General features: G+C 36.9%; 3 protein-coding genes across 4 annotated transcripts in view; all 3 read right to left on the bottom strand.

Annotated features, from left to right (window-relative positions):
* The window catches only part of LOC105170292 (ubiquitin-like protein 5), a 2,909-nt gene extending 1,991 nt beyond the window's left edge, over positions 1–918 (bottom strand). Inside the window, exon 1 of the mRNA XM_011090989.2 lies at positions 535–918. Coding sequence (XP_011089291.1) covers positions 569–790 — 222 coding nt within the window. The 5' untranslated portion in view covers positions 791–918 and the 3' untranslated portion in view covers positions 535–568. The remainder of the gene's footprint in view (positions 1–534) is intronic.
* LOC105170293 (serine/threonine-protein phosphatase 6 regulatory subunit 3) lies at positions 2,593–13,613 on the bottom strand. Of its 2 annotated transcripts, none has more exons than XM_011090991.2 (19): positions 13,287–13,613; positions 11,549–11,652; positions 11,345–11,431; positions 11,078–11,153; positions 10,920–10,994; positions 10,762–10,815; positions 9,430–9,489; positions 9,181–9,297; positions 8,353–8,447; positions 8,075–8,280; positions 6,816–6,913; positions 6,354–6,457; positions 6,036–6,201; positions 5,681–5,803; positions 5,377–5,459; positions 4,872–5,010; positions 4,727–4,756; positions 4,504–4,574; positions 2,593–3,797 (listed from the first exon to the last, which is right to left on the bottom strand). In XM_011090991.2, exons 1-19 carry the CDS (start codon positions 13,323–13,325, stop codon positions 2,966–2,968), a joined length of 2,559 nt encoding a protein of 852 aa, XP_011089293.1. In that variant the 5' UTR covers positions 13,326–13,613; the 3' UTR covers positions 2,593–2,965. The 2 variants fall into 2 exon arrangements, with proteins under 2 accessions (XP_011089293.1, XP_011089292.1); XM_011090990.2 differs by having other exon boundaries at positions 2,593–3,800.
* Positions 15,829–23,063, bottom strand: LOC105170294 (homeobox-leucine zipper protein REVOLUTA). Its single transcript, XM_011090992.2, has 18 exons — positions 21,357–23,063; positions 20,877–21,036; positions 20,357–20,442; positions 20,161–20,251; positions 19,978–20,073; positions 19,769–19,882; positions 19,601–19,684; positions 19,217–19,372; positions 19,062–19,136; positions 18,671–18,777; positions 18,371–18,545; positions 17,923–18,108; positions 17,732–17,812; positions 17,523–17,657; positions 16,966–17,300; positions 16,670–16,775; positions 16,349–16,498; positions 15,829–16,209 (listed from the first exon to the last, which is right to left on the bottom strand). Exons 1-18 carry the CDS (start codon positions 21,584–21,586, stop codon positions 16,060–16,062), a joined length of 2,517 nt encoding a protein of 838 aa, XP_011089294.1. The 5' UTR covers positions 21,587–23,063; the 3' UTR covers positions 15,829–16,059.

Consider the following 23,326-nt stretch of genomic DNA (forward strand, 5'->3'; position numbering starts at 1 on the left):
CCCATTGAACTAGATATGGATAAATACAAGTTGGGGTGCTGCATCAGTTGCATAAATTACTAGGTTGTTTTTCAAATTATTCTAAGATCAACAATTTCCTCTCAATGCATCATTAGCGTCCATCACAACACAAAACCAACAAAATCATTCCACAGCTTAGAATAATAGACCGCCTGAAAGCTCCCTCGGTTAAATTTAAAGTTCAACTCCCCCGCCCCCAAACAAGCAAAAAAAGCAAAAAAAAGAACAGAGAGAGAGAGAGGTCCAAAAACCTATACATATCGGCCCAGTTACCCCCAACCGCTCATGCGTGAAGTGATTGTGCGCTTCGTTAACTTAGTTGAATAGAACAATAATCCCACTAAACCTCAAAGCCCTAAATCCAAATACGAAAAGCAGCCGCAACAAGAACCCATAATTGCCACGCAAGAGAAAACCCAAAACTGCTATCAAAATTGCAGTCCAATCAACCACAGCACAAACAGCCAAGCAACAAACTTAAAGACTAAGATGGAAAGAAGTGCTCAAAATTACTTGGGCGAAGAGGGTAGCGGCTTATAAAGGCGAACTAGTTGTAATACAGCTCGAGGCCCATGCCATCATGGATCTCGTAGTCCTTGAGAGTGATGTGATCCTTGTAGATGGTGTACCACTTCTGGATCCTGATCTTGTCGGCGCGGGTACCAGTCTGAGCCGCCACAAGCTTCTTCAGGTCTCCAATGGTGTCGTCATCGTTGCACTTCACCCTAACCTTCTTCCCTAGCCGATCATTCAGCACCACCTCAATCATATTCAGTCTCTTGTTATCTTCACAAGCAACTGCGCAAACCCTAGAAAGATAGAATTCCTTTCCCCTTTTCCCTATATATATTTCGTATTGTTATGACTTTATCTGCCGCGGAAAGAAATTCCAATTCCACGCGGTACCGGAATGGGAATCGGGTGCCGTCCGGCCCTACCAATATCCACAAACTCCTCCCTATTCTGGATAATTACGATTCTGGTCCTCATACGTAATTACTTATATGATTTTGGTCCTTAAATAATTTGATATTATAATTTTGGTTCTTAAATTATTTTTTTATCCTTTATGTTTGTGGATCATTAAAATTGACGATATTGCGTTTTGAAAGGAAAAAACAGTCATTTTTCTCATTACGTAATAAAGACGATTTGATCATAAAAAAAAAAATTATTTTACCTATAAAAAGTTAGTAATAAATTAATCAGGGCTAAATATAAATTTTCATTCAATATTTTTACTAATACTAGCAAATTTAATGAATTCTGACTAACAAAAAGATCTATTTATTAGAAAAAAATAAATATTAAAAATATTAAATATAAGTTCCCAAATTATTAAGGATTATGTGTAATTACATCAAAACCTATAAAAAGACAGGAATTAAATCCATTTTTTTCTTTACCAAATACATGCTCCCTTGTTATATAAACTAGCCATCATTACACATAACTTCCTCGAGCATAATATTTTTATGTATAAATTTAAATAAACACAAAAATTATTCTAGTTGTAAACAAAATAAAATTGTACATTTTTAATTTGAGTATACAAAATGTACCAAATATTCCCGAATTAAAATTCGTATGTTAAGTGGTAAAAAATTATATTTCACGGTATCCAGTTCAATTGCATTTTACCCCTACATTTTTGTTGTTTTCTGTCTTCACCCCTCTCTGTATTTCTCAATAAGGCTTCAGCATATTACTTTGTCTCTAGTGCGCTAGAAATTTTTAAGCAGTTGCCAAATTTATCAGCCGCCGCATTCTTCAACAAATACCACGTACATGTGCTATTTGTTAAAAACCCTTCAAATGTTAAAAAAGAACATCTTTAAAATTAACAATTTATCAGTTGAGCCACATTCACATTCAAGTCATAGCTCATTTCAACTTATTAATGGTGAAGTACTATTTCACGTACAATGTCCCGATGATCGAATTATTACAAAACACTAACAAAAATGCCACAACAGTATACAACACTCTTGAATACGATGCTTAATGTTAAAGTGGATTATTTTCTTACTTTATCATCAAAGCACTTAAAAATCACTATCCAATTTCAGATAACATTATTATTGTAAAAAGATGCACACACACTGCATGAAACCTGGCCGGACAATCTTTCTTGTAAGAGGGTAAAAGGATCTTTCATCCAAGTGCTTACCCAACAACATCAACACTAGATGTATCGAAATATTTAGCTCCTACAAATCACATCATCCAACTTCAATGCGCGTACATTCATATCCAAATACAGTACTAACCATTCTGATGCATATACCAATAGTGAAAAATTAAATAAATAAATACACAAATGTGATTGAATATTCTTCAAATGCATTATTGTTGCATAGCAAAACTGTTCTCAACTGAAATCTGTAGGCAAACCAAAAGCCCATACCTACGCCTCAAGAAGAGATCTCAATCCAGTACTTCAGCCTCACCTGGATAAGAAACCATGGAACATATTTGGATTTTGAGGTGAATTAGCAGGAAGTGCTCTTGCAATTACAAGATACTTTGTGACAATACAGTTGAATGAATTTCAATACATCTCTAAGAAAATGGGAAACAAAAAATCGAGCATCAGATAATCTCTAATGAGTATGGCATACGTACAATACTTAAAAGAGGTCATAAAAACATCTAAGACCATATTTCATGTTACAATGATGAATCGTTCCTTCTTTGGCGAGTAAGAAAGAAGAAAACAAGAATATTATGAAAGAGAAGGGGAGAACCCGCAGAATCTTTAAAATAAGAGTGGGCAAGTGTGAAATAAATAACCATTGACAACAGCTATGTAGCCTAATGAGACGTGATAAAAATTTAAACAAAAATATATACTGTACATATGATCGCAGCATAAAACCCTGCCAGCAGAATGGGATACTCAGATTTCGCACAGATTGACGTTGAAAATGAGTGATCCCCATACTTATTCCAACACTGCAACCTCCTGATCAACTCTCCAATAGTTAGCATCATTGAATTCCTTCATACCAGCACCACCATCATCTGAATCCTCTTTTTCTGGTTTCTTAGTTATGGTATTCCTTTTCAGCGGCCCAGCTTCCCCAACAATCCCTTCCTTCAAAGCCTGCTCCATAGCCTTCTCAGTGCCCTCCAACTCAACACCCACAAACTCAACATCCTCCTCAAACAACGAGGGCACAACAACACTTTTATGACTTGAATCAGCTTTAGCCGAACCGTCAATGGAACCAGGGGAACTGGATGTTCCATTTGGTATGGAGTCTGCACTTGAAGATATAGTAATGGGAACACTGCTTGCCTCCACCAAATGCACACGATTGTCAGTGCTCTCACTTTGGTCATCAAATGGGTTTATGCTAGATCCACCCACTTGAAATTCTGTTGCCTCTCCCCATGCTACCCACTCAGGTATTGGCCTGTCTCCAAATGGATCATCATTATCTGTTGTCTCAAAATGAAAGAAACCTGAGTCATTAGAGGTGGCAGTCTTCTCATTCTGGACATTTGAGTCAACTCCATTAATAGAGTCATTTGTATTGAATCCATTGAAAGGATTTGCTTCAGAACTTGATGAGCCATTGGTAGAGGTTCTATTTGCAGTCAATTCCTCATCCTCTTCAACCACTACCTCATCATCACTACTGCTGTTACCACCATTTGATTTCCCATTCAACTTAAGATCATCCAGAGGATCAGGCGCAGAGGTGTCCATAGGTGCATTACCACCAACCATGTCATCTTGGAATGCAAACCAGTTGGAATTTGTAAACAAACTGCTGCAAAAAACAATGAACAATGTCATACAATGATATACACCTCCAGGTAGCACTCTGGAAGCCAGTGTTAGAAACGTTCGGGAAGTGTTTATGATACTTTTTGGGTAGGTTCTGAATGACTTCAGGTAAATGAGTATGAGTTTTGGAGAGTTTTGAAGAGTGTACTGGAAAGATGATGTTAGTATTGTTTTTGGAGACGATATAGGAATTGATGAAATTAAGAGACAGAAGTTACAACATATGAAAAATTATGCCTCGATAATGGTTGAAAAATATTAAAATGACTTAGTATATTTAGTTTTATTCTTTTAAGAAGACAAAGGAGATTTATTTGATGTTTAATCATGTCTTAATAGTGGGTGCTCTATAATTTTGTGTACAAATAATATAAAAATAAGGGGTGGATAGGGTCTTCCCTGATTTTGAGCATTTTTGCTACTGGGGGTTTTGGGCTGGTGTAAAATCAGCCAAAACCCTCACTCTCGAACATCATTTTTGGGCCATCTTGAGTCCAAACATAGGGCTTGTTTCTTTCCTCCTTTGCCATCCTCACATTATTTCTTTTTAATCTAATTGTTTACAATTATCCCAGCAAAAACTCCAAAAGTTCTAAGCTACAACACCAATAGACTCCCAGAAAACTGGCTGCTCCATTGTTGCACCTAAAATTATTGAGGTAAGGATAACAACTAACAAGACTTACCTCCCTTGGTCGTCACCCAACCTTAAGGATGAAATTACGACCTCTGCAGATTCATCATCAAAGTAGACATCCTACAATTTCATGTATCAACAGCTCCAAATTACTAAAGAGGAGAGATAATTGCAAAACTTGCTCTACATATTCCTCAGAACTAAGAACTAAAGAGGAGCCCCTAGTTCCAGTGGTTCAAGTAGAGAACTAACAAATTGGATGCGCAAATTACCTCATCATCACGACCAAGAGAGCCATGACCCTGCAACCGAATATGCACATGTAAGTACATTTCCAAGTAATCATGTGTTCACTTTTTGAGAAAGTCATAAAAAGTTGCAATTCAGGTTTTTCTTTTACCACCTGTTGACATTTACCTCAGCATCATCATTATCATATATGCTATATCTAAATGCTTGGCTTAAATTATTTGCCAATGCTGCAACATCATAATCCCTATCATGAACATCTTCCTCATCACTATCTTTGGCTCTGTCTTGCAATGCAGTTGGCCGGCTGCAAATGAGGGGGCAGGAAGAAGTATCATAATCAGAACACTACATTCCAGTAGAGCCCGGAAAGGCTTTTGAATGCAAAGGGACAAAAGGCAGTGCACTAAAAAAGATAAGTCACACAATAGAAACAACTACACACAAGCTAGTCTGCCAAAAATATATCAAAAGTAGATGAATGATGATTCTCCAATCATACTGAAGCTTCTGAACTTAGCCCAATTTTGACTCCTCAATAAAGCATTGAAAATTCTGTCCACATCTACGCATCTAAGTTTGACCACTGGCTATAACATTTTATGGTAAATGGATAACAACCTGCAATTCATGTTCTGTAGTAGCAATTGCAAAAAAAGAGAAAAAGTCATACCCGCAAGCCCATCGATGAACGTTCTCAATCATATTACGCTCCTGTAAGACAGTGGTCTGCCACTCCTTCCACTCACTATTTTCCTGAGAACACGAAAGATACAATAAGCCATGGCTTACAAAACTACAGACAAATTGAGCAACACAAGCATACTTTAATACACTCACAATTTCAGCTTTGATGAGCAACATCACATTTCAAACATTCAGTTTAAAATCATAGTTATAACAGTGAACATCAGTGATATAAGACAGTTCTAAACTTGAAAATGTCTTTGGTCTAAGATAAGTTCTAAAGTAGTCACCTGAAGATGTCTTTGAATGAGGTTATCATTGTTTCCCAACTGAACTAATTTATTTGATATGCGTGTCAAGTGTCCCAAGTATCCTGCCCGAGGAGCATGTCTACCAGAAGCAGGCAAAGTTGGCTGCATTCAATTGAGAAGTCACTATCACGTACAACTTGAAGTCACACTCATGGAAGAATGTTAAAGAAAATAAAAGAGAGGCAGGATGACATGGAGCTGAAAGTTCTTAACTTTCCAGTTCTCACATGCAAGTCTCAACTTCATCTCTCCCCCACAAGGTGGAGAGGAATACAATACGCCACAAAGACAGAGGTCTTCAGACAATCAAAGATAAATTTAAACATTCATTTACCAGATTAAGTTCACCAGAAAGTGCAGGACATTTATCAGCTAGAAGGATTTTGCCAATCAAATTACAATCTAGGAGAAGATGATCAACAATGGCACTATTTTTGCTCTCCAAGCATGAATATATAATGCTCTCCACATGATGATGTAATGCATTATTATACGGATACCTGCACCAGAAAAATAACATCACCAAAAAAAGCATTAGCAGTGTACCTTCTAAGACCAAGTTCCATCAAAAGAAAGGATAAAACTTTATTTTGCTATTGACAGTAGTTATCTGAAAGGCATAAGATAAGAAGCAGTGACATAAAATTCTTACTCAAAAAGGAGATCAAGGACTCTATGAATTGTCCCAGAGCCAACCAGTTCCTTCTCCGCCACCTCGTTGCCAGTTTTTAGCAGCACCGAAAGGAATTCCACAATCTATAATCAGGTCCACATGACACAAAGTGTGACATGACCAATTGAGGATGAAGCAGAAGGTAAAGAACAATTATTTATGTTGCAACAAGCTTCGTGCTTCTTTTCCCCAATTTCAAAGGAAGTGGTAAATGCATCAATTTCAGAAGTTGATTACGATACAAAAATTCAGAAGAGAAATTGGGATAAAGTTCTTTAATTCTTGTAAGGCAGCAATAAATTTTATTTCCTTTCCAGCAACATTGATACATGAGCTCCTACATTCAACTAACTCTTGCACTTAAAGAAATAAAAAAAAAAGACAGCCAAGCATTTTGAGAGTAGTACAAGAACGAAGTAGACCCACAGCATGTTAACTAACCTTTAACCGATGTTTTCCGAGAGGAGGCCTCAATTCACCATATGTTGTGGGTAAAATCTTCTCGTCGGATGAAACATTCAAAAGCATAAGTAACTCTCCTGAACAGAAACACATAGATGCTTATCAATGCAGTTCTTGGAAAATCAGAAACAATAATCACATGTAAATGGTGGCTTCAGCAAATATCTTGCTGGTCGGAAAGTTCAAAACCAGTCCTTCATTCTAAATATGCACCTTCATTGATCATCTTAACAAAAGATGGATTTGACTATCAACTATCTTTGTATTTGCTTCCCCGTCATTAAAGAGAGAGGAAGAGAGAGACAGAAACTACAAAGTATGAATATTTGAAATCCTTTTTACTCCTGTTGTATGACCTGATACAGCCCCACCGTGCAATTCATCTCAGTCCAGTTCCCATTTCCTTATCTCATTTTGAACATGGATATTGGAAATGAGAGAGAGTCTATAGTTACAATAACAAAATGCGAGAGGAATTTATAGGTATGAGCAGAAACATTATTATATAATTTAGGCCCACATAACAAATATCAATAGGTAGGATGATTCAGCTGCCAAATATTTACTGACAAACACAGAAGCTGTGATCCAATATCACTTCCACATCACACACAACAGGAAAATAGGCAGCAAATGGGTGAATCTGAATCAAATTTAGACAGAATCAGAATGGAAATATTAGACCAAATTGAAGAATAAAAGAAATTAACCAATCAAAGCCACCTTATTGATTCCCATTTTTAGACATTTTTTAACTTGCAAGCTTTAGTGGCTGAAAACATCAATTGACTGGAAGAACAGCCGGACAAGTCATTCAATTATATGTATTTTATTATATCCATTAGAATCAACGCACAAATTATATTAGTTTCAACTTTCAAGTGCATGCATTTATATTTTATCAAAATTCCAGACGTGCAAAAGTTATGAATCCAATTTATGGGTCCAGACCATATATTGCATCAGTAAAAGTACCACATGCTGGGATCAAAAAGCTTTCATCCAATAAACACTTGCATCTTGAAAATTCTAAAGAAAAATGTGGTAAACATTGACAATGTGTAAAAATCCAAGAAAGCAGTAATCAAGCTTTTAAAAAGTGAGAAATCTTAAAAATTCACCATTCTCTGAACAGGATGCAGTGGAAAAATGAATCCGCCAAAGATTTAAGTATCTTCCAACTAACACATGCGAGAATAAACATAAGGAATAATTTCAACAAATCTGCAGCTATGTACCTAGTTTCGGAAGCATAGCACCAACAGTATCCGGATTAACATGTAGCGGTGGTTCATATGCATGTTGACTTCTGAAAGAGTACATTACTGATGACGGAATTGATCTTTTTGGATCCAATAAAGAAATACAAACAGAGAGTGAGTGTACAAGGGCAGATTTTGAATGGGAGTCTTCGAGTGCATGACCAAGTACTCTCACCACAAAACTGCATGTTAAAAAATCGAGTAAGTTGACAAATTCATTTCACTTACACTAATATGGGACCCCATTTACAAACCTCGGACTGGAGAGTTTAGTGGCCAGAGGTGATGGTGCATTCCTGGTTATAGCACATAAAGTTTCTGACGCATTAGCATGTACTTCAGGAGGATTCTGGGTGAAGTAGAAAATGATTGTGAGATGGGAGAAGTTTTGTTAACTCAGAATTCAAGCATGTCTTGAGCACCAATCGTTAATAGGAAAATACAGGACAAAAGACCAAATAGATGAAAGCCTAGGCCTTCTAACCCCATACTTTCAATTTTAGAAAACCCCTCTAGGTTATCAGAAGAAGGAATGACACGGTCAAAACCCAGGCCCCAAGAAACAACTTAACACTGACTGACAGAATTATCAGGGGAAAAAAGAAAGACGAAGAGGGAGGCGGGACACAAATTTCCCATCATTAACAGAACAAATGTCGCTGCAATAATTTTCATCTTTCCAAGAAACTGCAAAAATGCACAAAGAACGATACATATGAAGTTTTTCTATCTTTATATTAGTGAAAGAATCAATTGCTGACCTTGTTTACCCAATCGAAACACAATCACTTATCAGCAACATGTCATGTTGACAACCGAAATTGACAATCGAATGAATCAATAAGGAAGACACATGCATTGGCATTTAAACTTTACAGGGAGTTGAGTTGCAGAGATGGGACATTTATAAACATGTAGAGGAGATCACTAGGAAAAACCTAAATCAAAAATGCAGATAGTAGTATCATGCAATTAGTATTGTGATATATACACAGGCCTTCGGACTAGCCATTAAATCTAGACAACTCGACAAATTGGTATGATTCCTAGTTGACAAAACACGTACTTTTATTAGAACTTACCATGGTATTCAGCTTATCCACAATCATTTCTAACAAATTGCTATCAGCCAACCATTGCATCACATCCAAAGAATTGGGGTAGAGATGGTCATCTGAACCTACAAGCCGCACCAACACCTGATAATAAAGAGCTTATGAGACGAGAGGATTACCCACAAGCTAGTAGTAAGCTAAACCAAGTTGATACATGAGGATTTAAAGAAGCAAACAGCTCCAGCCAAAGATAGCAATATAAATATAAGACTTGACCTCCATGATGGATGTGATACCAATCAAATCAACCAGCTGCTTAAAAACATCTTGGTGGGCCTGCAAAGAACCATTATGAGTTAGAAAATAGAATATCATGTCAAAGAAGAATTTCCTTCTCAAAATGAGTAAAGGAAGACAAGCTTGAGAAAACATCATAAGTAGCTGTCTTACAGCTATACCTAGAATGTATGTTTTACATGCCAGTAATATAGCAATATATAAGCCCCTCAAACTTCAAGCTTTCTCAGCTCCAAAATTTTTACAAAGACTGAGCCCTTCAGCACAGCAGGAGATTCCAAACATTATCCAATTCAGATGTGTTTATCCCATGAAAAAACCATAGTAATTTGCTTGAGCACTTTACCATGGAATTAGAAACTTTGAAAACTTTTATTGCTTTGTTCGAATCAAGAAAACAGAGGTAGGACAAAGATGCCACAACTTGCATAGAAATCTTTTTTCCATCTAGCCTTGAGCAAACTCTCTAGAAGGTTAATCTAGAACAGATCTACATATAGACAAGCAAATGTAAATTGCATTTACAGCTAAGATGAAATATAACGCCTATTCACTCAGCAACTGAAAATAAAAGGAATACTAAAGATGCAGAGACAAGCATCTGCGATTATGGTTATTCAAGATTAGAATGACATATAGACCATAAGGCTTAACTTTTGCAATTTCCATTGCAGCAGCACATGGATCCTTCAGAGTGAGAAGGATAAAAAGACAGTAGACAAGACTTGAGCAATAACATAACACAGCAGATAATAAAGAATTCAGAATATTCATTGTCCTGCTACTGATGCCCCAAACCAGAAAAAGGAAGAGTTGGAAAAGAAAAGCAAATGATGAGATGTCAAATTTGCAATGGTTCGATACATGTCCAATTAGCACGCAAAGTGAAAAGCTTTAAGCTACAGTAGGTTCACTTTTTGGTTTACTCTGTTCTTTCCCAAAAAGTGATCCAAACATACCTCACTTTCTCAAATGTATTTCATACTTTCAAACCTCTTTAAAATATTATTAGAAAAATCTAATCGTTACTATACGCATACCTTCTGTGAATAAATACACATATATGTATATATTTATAACATATTTAAATCATTGCATCGATTAAAAATATATATTACATCTTTCAATTTTCAAAGGCTTGAAGAGACACTGCTGACCAATTACAAACGTTTTCCAAAAACAATTGAAACCTATCCAAACATCCATCACAATCCCCAATCCATTCCTCAAAACACCCTCTTCCAAAACAACCTGAATCAGAACACTCTACAAGTGGACCGAAAATAGCATCAAAAGTCTTAGTAAAATCACCTTAACATAATTCATGAGTGGAATAGTCTTCCGCAACATTAGGCATATCACAACCTGCACCATACCAGAAATTTCATCAAAAGAGTTGGTTGTGCTGAAAGTCCAGAATTGAAAAGAGCAGGAAATAATGCATCAGCATATGGAGTAATCAACCCAACCTTACTAAAATACCCAGCCAATAATGCACCATGATGACGGTTTGGCTCCAGAAAAGAGAAGAGTAAATCCATAAGCTGCAAGATGGAGAATATGATTGAACCATCAGCTGAAGTCTCATCAATATATGTTTCTTCAATTGTATAAAGGATGATCTCACCTCCTCCTCCTCCACCAAAGTCTTCAAGATGACATCAATCTCACATGTAAAAATTTCACAGGCAACAAAAGGAAACCTGCACAATGGAACAAAAGTTTGACCACCAAAGAAATCTTTCAAAAGCACCAGACTTAACTGACTTTCTTCTTTTGTCTGATTTTATTTCTTCCTCAAATGAATTCCTAAAATATAATGAGTTTCTAGTAAAACCATGCAAACACTAAATTTGGGAAGGAACTTATTGGATTTAAAGAAACAGGGACATACTTGAAGGTCCTTTTGCTATCTGCATCCTCAGGGGGGTCGTCTATAATATAATGCAGCAGCTGCTCAACCTGAGCTCTGTCTCTCAAACTGAAACCAAGGAACTTTAAACATTAGAAGCGGCATGTATAATTAATGAGCTCCAAAGAAAGGGGAACCTGAATATAATTTTTTTATAGCATAAATCAGGTCAAAGGAAGGCCATACAAATTAATCAGGCGACTGTTTAATGCTTTGCATTCTTGAATTATCTCTTCTTCATCCAAAAGCTCTTCCAATGTAAAAGTTTCTTTGTCCAGCACAGCCTCAACCTAAAGCCAGAATACACATTTATCAGAACATTACTTAGTGCAGAGAAGGACGGAAGCAGATAGCAGGTAGCAGAAAGAAGTCAGAGGAGCATAATTGAGGTAGTAGTGTACTAGCACACAAGTCAATTCTATATGTTCGGCTGGTCTTACCCTAGAGTTTTAAGCTTGACTTTTTATCTTTCAAGCTAATCAGTTGAGAACTTGAGATCCTGACACACTTAATCTATAGAGCCATCTTCTTGTTACTTTTGTAATTAAGCCATGACCGACAGGCTTATAAGTTTAATTAGATGAATTTAAGTAACAATTAATCTTGATTAGCTTATCTAATGCGAAGTTACTAGAGAGGCTCACATATTCAGACTCGAACACTAAGAAACGAGAACCGCTTGTTCTACAACTTAAACATTAAGCTACAAACTCATGTAACAAGGATGCTTGGGCACATAATGACCCAAAAAGGTTCTGTCAAGAACGTGAATGTCATTCCTACGTAAATAGTATCTATCATGCTAGCCTGCTAACAAATTCAGGCCTGCTCTGTTCTAGGTTATGAATTCAATTTCCGTTCATTTGGTCAACATGGTCATTTGATGTCATTTTCTCATTTTACAAAAATATCAACAAGGAGATACTGTGATCTCACATGCTTTACAGCAATTACCAAGTTTACTAATGAACATTTACTAATTTTCTTCTTTATTAATTTTATAAAATCTTATAGTAATATATACTTAAAAATGTTTTCCAACAGTTCATTTTTATTAATTGAATTTTACAAGTCTTTTATACTTTACATGGCAAACTTTATTTCCACCCAGAAGTAGTGATTATCATGAATCCAGTATTTGGGCCTAGTGATACATAGCCACCGCGACCAGGCCAGGTTTGACAACTCTAACAAGTGATCTGAAAAGCCAGACTTAACTTCAAACATATCACAACCAATTTGAGTTAAATGGTTCATTCATTTTATAGGCATGTCCCACCCACTAAAGCCAAGAACAAATCTTACTCTCTTTCTCTCTCTCTCAATTTAAAACCTGAAACATCAAGGCAACAAACCATTCAATCATAAAGGAAGAGAGACCAAGAGCTTAAACAGATTATCAAGATGGAGAGGCAGACATCAACAAGGTCAGAAAAAGGCGTGCCTGACTGGTACTACAATTCCATGATTTCGCGAATAGAAGAACAATGCAAAAGATAATAGATCTAGAATATTTTATCCTTTTCTTCTCTTTGCGTTTCCTTAACTAACAGGCAGATGGAGAAACGAACATCTGGAAGTTGAACTTCGTACTAATTAAATTACAAGCAATCATTGGAGAGTTTAATCAATTGCCAAAAACGCGGGAAAATAATAGCTCAGCACCAGCAAAAATCTAACGTGCCTCAGTTCCCTGAATCCACATGCAATACTCAGCACATTCATTGATTGGAAATGTGGAGCAAAAGATAAAAAACATCATCGCCATTTTCAATGTTGAAAAGTGAATGAACCTCAACTTAAGCTTCTAATAAGGAAATTCCATCGCAATACCACTTCACAAAATCACACTTTAACACTTAAAAATTTACAACCCCGACAAAATAAGATATCACAATATAAAACATTGTATCTGTTGACTTACAGGAGACGAGGCAGACAGAGCTGTGAGCTTCCAGAACATATCGTCCCTGCGAGCGTATACAGATACAGAGCGCGTGTATCTAACGGCAAAGACCAGCAGTGAAGGGAGCTGAACAGATCCGTAAACCCTAAATTCGAATCAAGATAGGAGGATAGATGATATGGCTGGGAATTCAAACGAGGGCTTTGGAAGAATTTGGAGCGAAAGAGGAGCTGTGGAGAAGGAAAAACCCTAATTTTTGAAGATCGAAAGAGGACCGGGCAGCCGCAAAGATTGAGCGCGGCCAGGGAGTTTTATTTTTCTTTCAATTTTATTACTATTATTGTTGTTTTAATTTGTTGTATCTGATGGGGGGGGAGGTATAGCGCTACTCATGTTTGCATGTATGTATGTATGTATGCATGCATGTATGTATGTATGTATTGCATGCATGAATCATAAGGTTATAACAATAAACATGATGTATGTGTATGTATGTATGTTTAAAAGGAGTAGTTTCTATTTGTGCAACCTTACATCATTTATGTTTGAAATTTTGAATGGTAATGTGATGAGAACAATTGCATAATTCAAAATTCTTTGTTTGAATATCATAAGGAAACATTCTAACAATGTCTATAATTTTATTACTTTGTAGATTTATTTTAATTATCGATGAGTTGTGAACAATTCATAATTTAGAAGTAATATGACTGCAAAAAAAGAAGAAAAATAAAATTATAAAAAACATATAATAGTGATATAAATAAGAAAAAAAAAACATGAGAAAACATATTTTTTCTAATTGTAAATTAGATACATAGTTACATATAAATATTACAATTTATTGGTATATAAGTAATTTGATGTTGTTAGAGTTTAATACATCCGATTGTGGAAAAATATTTACAAAAAATATGAGTTTTTTAAAGTCAGTTGTGTATTATTAATATGAAAAATAAGCGTATAAGTATTTAAAAAATAAAATTTACATAAACTAATTCATACAATGATCAAATATTATAGCACAACAGCCAAAATACAGATGTAAAGTTGTTATGTATTTTATGCAGTATAGATATCAAGACTGAAGCATAATTCAAACAAGATAATTCGCATTAACCAAATCATCCATACATGGATTGCTTTTGTAGCATGAATTTTGATACAATTATTACAATCTCAAACAACTCATGATATATGATGCAAGTTCTATGCCCATAGTGGCATCCCATGATTGATTTCAAATTTGTGCGATGTGATGTGATGTGATGTGAAGTGAAGTGAAGCAGTCATATGAGCATACATAGATGAGGGATGGTGCATGCAAGATGAGAGGGGCGGGTGCAGTAGGAAGGGGGAATTGTATTATTTATCTTTTTAAAATTTCCAGGTTTGTCCTCGTACAGTTCAGAAAATGTCGATCTGGTCACGTGGTTGTCTTTTTGAAATTGGAAAGGTCGGAGTGCCCACCCCACCACATCCCTCCCTCCTCAATCAATCTTTACTTTCCATTAATAATTAATTTCTTATTTTCTTTTCTTTTTTTTTTTGGGGGGTTGAAATCAATAATAAATAATAATGTTTGCTTAGAGCACTAATTATAATTACATTTTTTTAATTAGCAAGAGATTAAGTGGGGAATTTTTTTGAGTTTAGACACTAATAATGGGAAAGCTGGCTAATATTGTCTACTTTTTGTATGAGGTTGAAGGCTTGTATAAAAAGTATGAGTGGAGCGGTTAATTGGGAACATTTGTTATATGAGTAGAACTGTTAAATAAATCAATTTATTTAATATTTAATTAAAATCGATCAATATAAAAAATTATTTAAATTTAATTTGTTAAACTTAACAAAACAAACATGAACAAAAAATTTCATGCCATAAACTTTCAAATTGACTTGAACTCATTTTAATTAGTCAAAAATAATATAATATATTTAAAAGTTATCAAATTTTAATTGAACTCCATTAATGTTTAATCAAGTTAAAATTTATTCAATTAGATTAATAATTAAATCAAATTTAGAACATAAGGTCTAAAGATAGATAATAATTCTAATAAATTTGAATAATGATGAATTCAACTTTTGGACAACTTATTCTCAAGTAACCATATGCCCTTAAACATTTATGAAAATATTCCCCAATCATATAACTTATGGTAAATTACTATTATCTATCCTAATATTTAACAAATTTACAAGCATTTCATCGCTATTGGAAAAATTACAATAATCTCCTCAATAAAAAATAGTTCCGTGGCTCCTAAACAATAAAATATACTGATTTTTTAATAAAATAAAACAAATACTTAAAAATATAAAAAATATTGAAGATGGATAGAATAAATAATCAAAAGAAAATATTAGTCCATAAAAACATTTTAAAAGCATATAAAATTATAATTTATAATTTATAATTTAAAATGTTTTTTTGATCAATTCACAACAAAAATGAATAAAACATAATAAAAGCTAATAGAATAAGTTCGTTGTTAAACCAATGCAGAAGCAACAAGACAACTTTCACTGAATGGTAGTTTTAGAAAATGAAATAGATTGCTGATTCTGAAGTGAAGAACTTCTTGCATAGATTGTGAAGGTTTCGACAGCAGCATGTACATAGGAGGATCGAAAATCTCAAAAGCACCAAAAGAATTAGATTGGATCAACGAAAGATGCAGACATGGGAAACCTACTAGCTTCTTCCTCCAAACCCTTCACCGACGATAATAAACGACCACCTTTTCCAAGAAGACAACTCTCCTCAATTCACACGAGCATCCATTTACACAAAGGACCAGTTCACAAAGGAGAAAGCTAAGCAGTGGACTGTCGTTTCTTCTCCTGCGAAAACTTTCCACACGATGGCTTGTTCGTATGAGACGTGCCTTCCCATTGTCGACATGCAGATGCCGCCAGGCAAGTGAGTGAATCCCTGCAAAAACATGTAAAAGGATGTCGGGTGGATTGTATTATGTTGAGGTGAACAGTGGAAGCCGATTCAGTTGCATGAATCAAACTCCAGAACTGAGAATTTGGACGAAGATGGGGTCTTGCAGCCAATTTAAACAAACCTGTTGCATGATCTTGGCGAATTCCGAGAACAAAGCCTTGTGTCCAGCGTCGTCGAATATCTTCTCTAAAGTGATGTCTTGCAAAGCAACTAGCGTAGTCTCCAGCATGTCCAGCCCAGCCTGGTTCGCAAATGTGAAAACAGGGACATCCTGGTGAACCAAAAGAATAAGAACGAGAGACATTGAACGAAAACCAACACTCACTGATAGTGCAAGATTTCAATTATTGGCACAGATATTTTAGTTACAAGTAGCATCCAGCCAGAAGTAGTTGAACAACACAAGAGAAAGAGGAAATGAGCGACTGGGAGCTGCGTATACCTTCAATGAGCAGCATAAAACGGCATCTTGGTGATGCCAAAGTGTTTTCAACACTGCTTCACTACTCGAAGCATCAGACCTAAGCAACTCGGCTCCAGTATGGTAGCTGCAATCAATAGAAAATCAGTCTTAAAACACAAACATGCTTGTGTGTACGCGTGGTGGAATGGGATTACAGGAACTACAAAGCAACAGCCCTTGAAAAAGACAGGATGCTTGTTGACGGAGTCGGTCAAGGTTTTATTGCGGCAGAGGTGTCAATTTCAGAGTTGTCAAGACTGCATAAGTCATATTACCTATAGCTTTGGCAGATCCAATGGGCGAGGGTCAGAGCTTCAGGAGAAGCTGGAGAAAGTTTTGAACCAACCGTAGGGCTCAATCCCGATGGAGATATGGCCATCGCGACCCTCTGCACAGAGGAAATCACACTGCGAACATATTGGCGGGCCATCGTAGCTACATTTTCCTGTAAATTATTCTCAAATGGGAACTGGAAGGCAATAGTCAGTATCGATCGTGCACTGCAAGATGCTGCCGCATTTTTTCCGTTATTGCTCGTCGCAGGACCAACTTCCAGGCTTGACGTCAAATCTAGTGTTTTATGTGAAGTCAAGGAGTCCTGGAAATCACCCTGCAATTTAACATAATCAGCTATCCAGCGCAGAGATTATCAGCCACCAAAAAAAAAAAGGGAAAGATGGTTAAATTTTCATTGCATATATCTGCATTTTCATTTTTCCTTTTCACTCCATATGATTTCTTACATCCTCAACAAGAGATAAATCAGAGCAATAAACCTGAGTCATTCAATTGAAAATGAAATAAAAAATGAATGGAGATGTAGTAACTCAACTGGCTTTGAGTCGAGTGGAATTAAACGAAAACCAGAAGGCAGCAACTGCGCATCATCTGGAAACATCTCATCGATTGGTGCAAAAATGAGCTCGGAACAGGCCCCGACTGCATTTTCATCAATTCCACTGCACATCTGCAGAACAGGGATTAGTTGAAATTTTCACATAAAAGAAGATTGAATAGTCTATTCACAATCCATCATGTTACCTGTAGAAGATGAATGTCCCTCGACATAAAAGCATCTTCATGACTGAGTGAGTGTCCTTCCAACCGAATAACTTCAAGCATCTGAAGAATGCAAATAAGTTCAAAATAAGGAGGTTATGTATGTCAACAGTCATATGCAAAAGCTCGGTATTCCATAAGCTCTAAACAAGTCTACCATAGAAAGCACATACCTCTTCATGTTCAATCGTGTGACCCAGTGGCATGATAATTTGGCTTCCTGTAAATCTAGTAGGCCTCATTCCGGGATATGCGTACGTGTTTTTCAAAGCTGCGGCAGCATAGGCATCAACATTGAAGTCTGCCCACTCCGATCGGTGCTCCCTTAGAAAGCGAACCAGCACTGCTGGCGGAACGTTCTGGCCAGAAATAGCAACATTTAGGGGCATAGGTTAGTAAATCAAAGCCCACAGTCATACTTAAGCAATGTATTGATAATTAAAAGATATATGGCTAGTGGCTACTGGTGAAGCATTCAATCAGCAAGTTGTGATGGAGAGAGTTAAAATGAAACAAAATGTGGATCAGTTTGAAGTAAGCAACAATATGACAAATAAATTCTTGGCGAAAAATTGCTAAAAGTAATGCTGTTTTATTAGATACTTAGAGCAACAAGAGCACCTGAATCAGCATAGATGCTTTTGCACAGAGAACACCTCCGAGCACCGATAGAGTATCTGAACTAGCAGTCACGCTCTTAGCTGAATTGATGGCGACTACTACATCTTCAGCTCCATCGCAGTTCAATATTGACCATCCATCATCATTGAACCCGTTAATAGCATCATTAAAGCCCCTGCTTAGTAGGAAGACTAGATTATCAACAATCCCAACATTTTAATATGATTTGTCATGTGTAAGATGGAATAAATTGCATCTCATACACAGTGGATAAAAGTGAAAAATATATAAGCAGATCACCTGCTTAACCTCTGGCTAAAAGTCCGAAGAACAGCTGGCTGCCTGCCAAGACCATATACTACCTCACCACTCGTCTCCTGGGCTATCTGCCGGATATATTTTAGTGCCTGTCAAGTTTTGATGTAAGATTAATTTAACCATATAATAACCTTGCAAGGAACAAATGGACCTTCATGCCATGGGGCCAGGTAAAATAAGATAATATATAAAATAAACCATTCTTCAATCAAAGATCAACTGCTCAATGGCTAAATCTTAATATGAATCAAATATAAACTATCATAGGACAGGACTTCATGTCAGCTCATCGAGCAACCAAATTCCAGTGCCAAAATCAGTAGTCACTCGCATATGAAGCATATAACAATAACAATACAAATATTACACTCACAGCAATAGTCGTTTTCTGTGCCACGACTTTTGAAGATTCATAAAGTGGCCGTAGCACCTCCGGCACGCTCCATGCCTGGATGATGGAGTGAAACATTAATCATGTTTAAAGCTGGTCTAAGAAATTTAAAGCAGCTCAGTGAACACGGGTATCACCTCCAGATTAAGGTGATCTACAATGTGAATGATGGACCCGCCACCCTCATATGGCCGGATCAAATATCCTGATGGAAGCATTTCAGCTCTCACAAACTGCAAAGCAGCAGCTGCTTTCGGGCCAGCTCCGGTACCAGAAAGCGACCTCTCGCATACCTATATCAATGGAAAATTGAGAAATATTTAAATATCTCATTCACACATCAAATGGAGAACAAATCTCAAAGAAGTATCCTGAAGTAGCTTATTATTTCAATAGCAAGTAGCATTGAGTGCGTAAAAACTGGCTTGAAAATATGAATTTAGTACATTCAATGCTACACTTGTCAAAGAAAAATCATTACTCGAACACAAAAAGAACTGCTGATTCAAAGTTACGCATACCACAAGACTGCCATTTTCCAAGGTCGTCGTGTATCTCAAAGTCCAAAAATCACGAGCAGGAGCCAAAGTAGTTGGGGCATATGTCTGAAAGCAAATACAGATTATTGAATTCTGCAACATTGCAACATTAACATGGAACAAACAAATGAATATGACAACCCCCTTGACCTGTGTATACAACAGTTCGATTGTTCCTCCATTTCCGGCAGGAAACATAGTGAAAACCTCAAGGCTCCGACAGTCACGGAACCAAGATGAACGATCTTTAAGGATCTCTGCAATCTGTAAAAGTTGAAAACCTCAGATCAGATATAATGTTTGGCACACAATAAATATAGCAGCCAAAGTCGAGGAAAAATTGGAAATGACTGCTTTACCTTTGAAGGTTCTAAACTTACAAGACCGCAGGCTCGAGCTGCCACTCCACTACAACTTTGTGAAATGGCAAAGATCCCAACCGAACCCGGACCAGGCTGACAACAAATTAAAGTTTGCTTCAGTTTTAGAGTTGAAAGGGCCGCATCATTGATTGCAAGCGAATTCCATTATAAATGCCATACCTTCATCCCAGGCATCTGGACCCAATCGACAGCAGTTCCTGTAGCCTTGGAAAGGAACTCTGCCAAGGTCTCCTCCGCAATTGAGAGGAGTCTACCAAAGGCAAAACACATGAAATGGAAAACATTAGTTGAATGGCTGCTCTCTTGGCGCTTCTAAATATGCAAGAAAACAAGAAAAACTGAGTTGATCAAGTACCCAGCAGGGTTATTAGCATCTCTGAGAGAATGTTGAGGGGTAGTGACCGCTGACTCACAACTTGCATCATTGGTAGGAGCAGCTGCCTGCAGAAAATTCCAAGGAAAGAATTAACATTTTGAAAGCTACAGGAGATGAGAAAGACACATCAAGAACTACAACAATCAAATGCCATAAAAATTAAGTACAGTGTCCCGCCCGGACAGCAAAAATATAGCAATTATGTAACAGCAATGGAAGTTAAACTTTAAAGCAACCAAAGGATAAAGGAAAAAAAGCAAGAGTAGACACAATTTAAGAATCAAGAAAGCAAAATGTTCTCTGGCTTCCACTGAATCTTTGGTTTCCAAATAAACCTAATCTTTTGCTGAAATGACAGTCCATAACATTAATAGATCGCATCAGCATCTTTCTAAAGAACAAGTCCCGCCACTTTTATTCAAAGGAAAATCACGCAGAAGATGATAGTAGAACAATCAGAATAATAAAAGTGAAAAGGCAGAGAAGCAAAATTACATACAGTGTGTAGCTGTTGTCGCATGTACCCATTCTCGCATACCAGCTGCGACACCTGCTTCTGGAGACGATCATTTTCCTCCATCAGTAGCTTGTTCATAGCAGTCAATTTTCTGTTCACACTCTGCAGTCTGGTAGATTCTTTCCGCTGCTTCTCTCGACACCTACATTTTTATAGAAAGAATTTAATTTACACCCTATAACCAACAACAAATAAGTTCCAATACTCCATTCAGCTACAAGACCTGAAATTCAAGCTCACTAAGGATTCCAAGATTCTTAAAATTAGCCAACTCTAGATCAATCTATCAGTTGCATTAGAATGAATTCATTTCCTCAAACCACCAAATGCAGAAATATTTGACAAAATGCACAAGAATCAAAAGCCCATAAATAAAAACCGAAAAAAGAAAAGGTCCAAAAGTCATCATTTTCAGAAAAGAAAGAACAAAATAGTCCAAGCAGATACAATTTTTACCCATACCTGCGGTTTTGGAACCATACTTTGATCTGTTTAGGCTCAATGTTTGAAAGAATAGGGCATTCCCGGATCAACTGCTGCCGGCGCAAAGAGCTGGGTTTGGGGCACTCAGCATACACCCTCTCCAAGGCCTCCACCTGCTCCGCCGTGTACCGGACATACTTTCCGGCATCAAGATGCTTGCTAATGCTCCCACTGCTACTCTCCCTGTGCTGCTGTACCACCATAGCCATTCTCCCTGAACTACAAGAAATACTGAAGCCCCTTCAAAGAAAATCAAACAAACACCCCGCCAATACTGTGTATTCTTGAATACACTGAACTGCTCTTTTATGACTCCCACCAGAGAGCTGACAGAGATTCTCTGAAGCCCGAGTTAAATTGTTCTTACTTCGGATATTGTTTTATTTTAATAATAATAATAATCTTCCTAGTGATCTCAGAAGGATAAGATGAACGATCTTGATTGAGGGAGAAGATTCTTGGGCCTTTAGATGGCTGAGAAACACACTTCTACCACTTACCTTATAAAAAAAGGTAACAGCCAAAATAGCTCAACGAAAGCTAAGCAGCCTTGTATGCATAAATCATATGCAAACTGACAAAATTATAGGTCTGTTTTTTTTCCTTCTTTCTCTCTTTTCCCACACAAGAAACCACCCTTGAGTACCACTTGGAAGAGAAGCAGTAAACCCCTCCTTTGAATTATTATAATTATTCACGCTAAAAAGCTCCAAACTTTCACCTAATGGAAGGTGAAATCAACCACGCAAAACTCCTGATTTTCACAGAAAGCAACAAAATTCATCCCTTTTTTGGCACTGGATTACTGTGGAATTTCCCAGCTTTTTTGCCTTGCCATACAGTAAGTTACCAGATACACTCAACTTTTAGCCTGCCCTCAATACTTGAAGAAGCTTGCTGCAGCTGGTGCCTAATGTTCTCGCAGATTCTCTGTGCTTCGCCCTTAAATACCGAAAAGAAACCGAATTTCAACAAAAGGGTCTCCAAGAATTACACAAGTGGAAGACGAGAACAGCCTAAAACTTTTTTTTTTATTTTTTTAAAAAAAAGGGCTCTCAAAGCACTACTAGAAGAGAGAGAACATATGAAAGAGGAGGCTCTCTCTCTATTTACTTCTCTCTCCAAAAAAAAAAAACGAAGAAGAAGAGAGCCAGTTGGTTCTCAAGGCACCTAAGGGGTCTTTAAACATCCGCAAGAGTTAAAAAGAAAAGAAGAGAATGAGACTGTGGACATGTCAAGAATCGGTTTTCTATGTCGTCCCAGTAAAAAACAGAAACCCACAATGAACACAGAGAAATAGATGGATCTCAAAAGATATACTAGAATCAGTGTGTATTATTTCTGTAATAGTGATGGGAGAAGCGCCTATTATACAGAAGAGAGAGAAAGAGAGAGGGAGATGGTGGTGGTGGTAAGCTCGGAAATCGAAAATGGCAGAAGTGTTTTTATTTTATGGTGCTGTGGTGTTGGCTGCTGCTGCTGCTGCTGCTGCTGCTGTTACTGTGCACACAGTGCTGCCGCCTGCCACCTCTGGGAATTCTAATTCTTTCTCCTCCCAACTTTTTTCTTTTTTATTAGACCACACAACACAACCCCAACCCGTTGTTAATCCAAAAGAAAAAGGGGTGAAATCAAAATGAATTGTTGATTGTTGCAGTGTGGGAATTTGTTGAAAAGACGTTTGTTTTAGACCCCACAGAAGCAAGATTAGATTAGATTTTCCCCTGATTGTCTCTGCCTTAAATGCTTTTGTCAAATCACACCATTACCATATTCACCCACCACTCCATACTCTACAAAATCCTTCTCTACTACTGCTCTGCACTTTCAAATCACGCCAAGAAGATGATGGATGGATGGGATGTTGTTAATGTTCAATCAGGATTACAATTAACTACTTCTTCAAATATTCATTCACGTACTTTTTAATCATCCTTCGCTTCTTTGAT

Source organism: Sesamum indicum, linkage group LG9 (genome assembly GCF_000512975.1).
Source record: "Sesamum indicum cultivar Zhongzhi No. 13 linkage group LG9, S_indicum_v1.0, whole genome shotgun sequence".
Lineage (NCBI taxonomy): Eukaryota > Viridiplantae > Streptophyta > Magnoliopsida > Lamiales > Pedaliaceae > Sesamum > Sesamum indicum.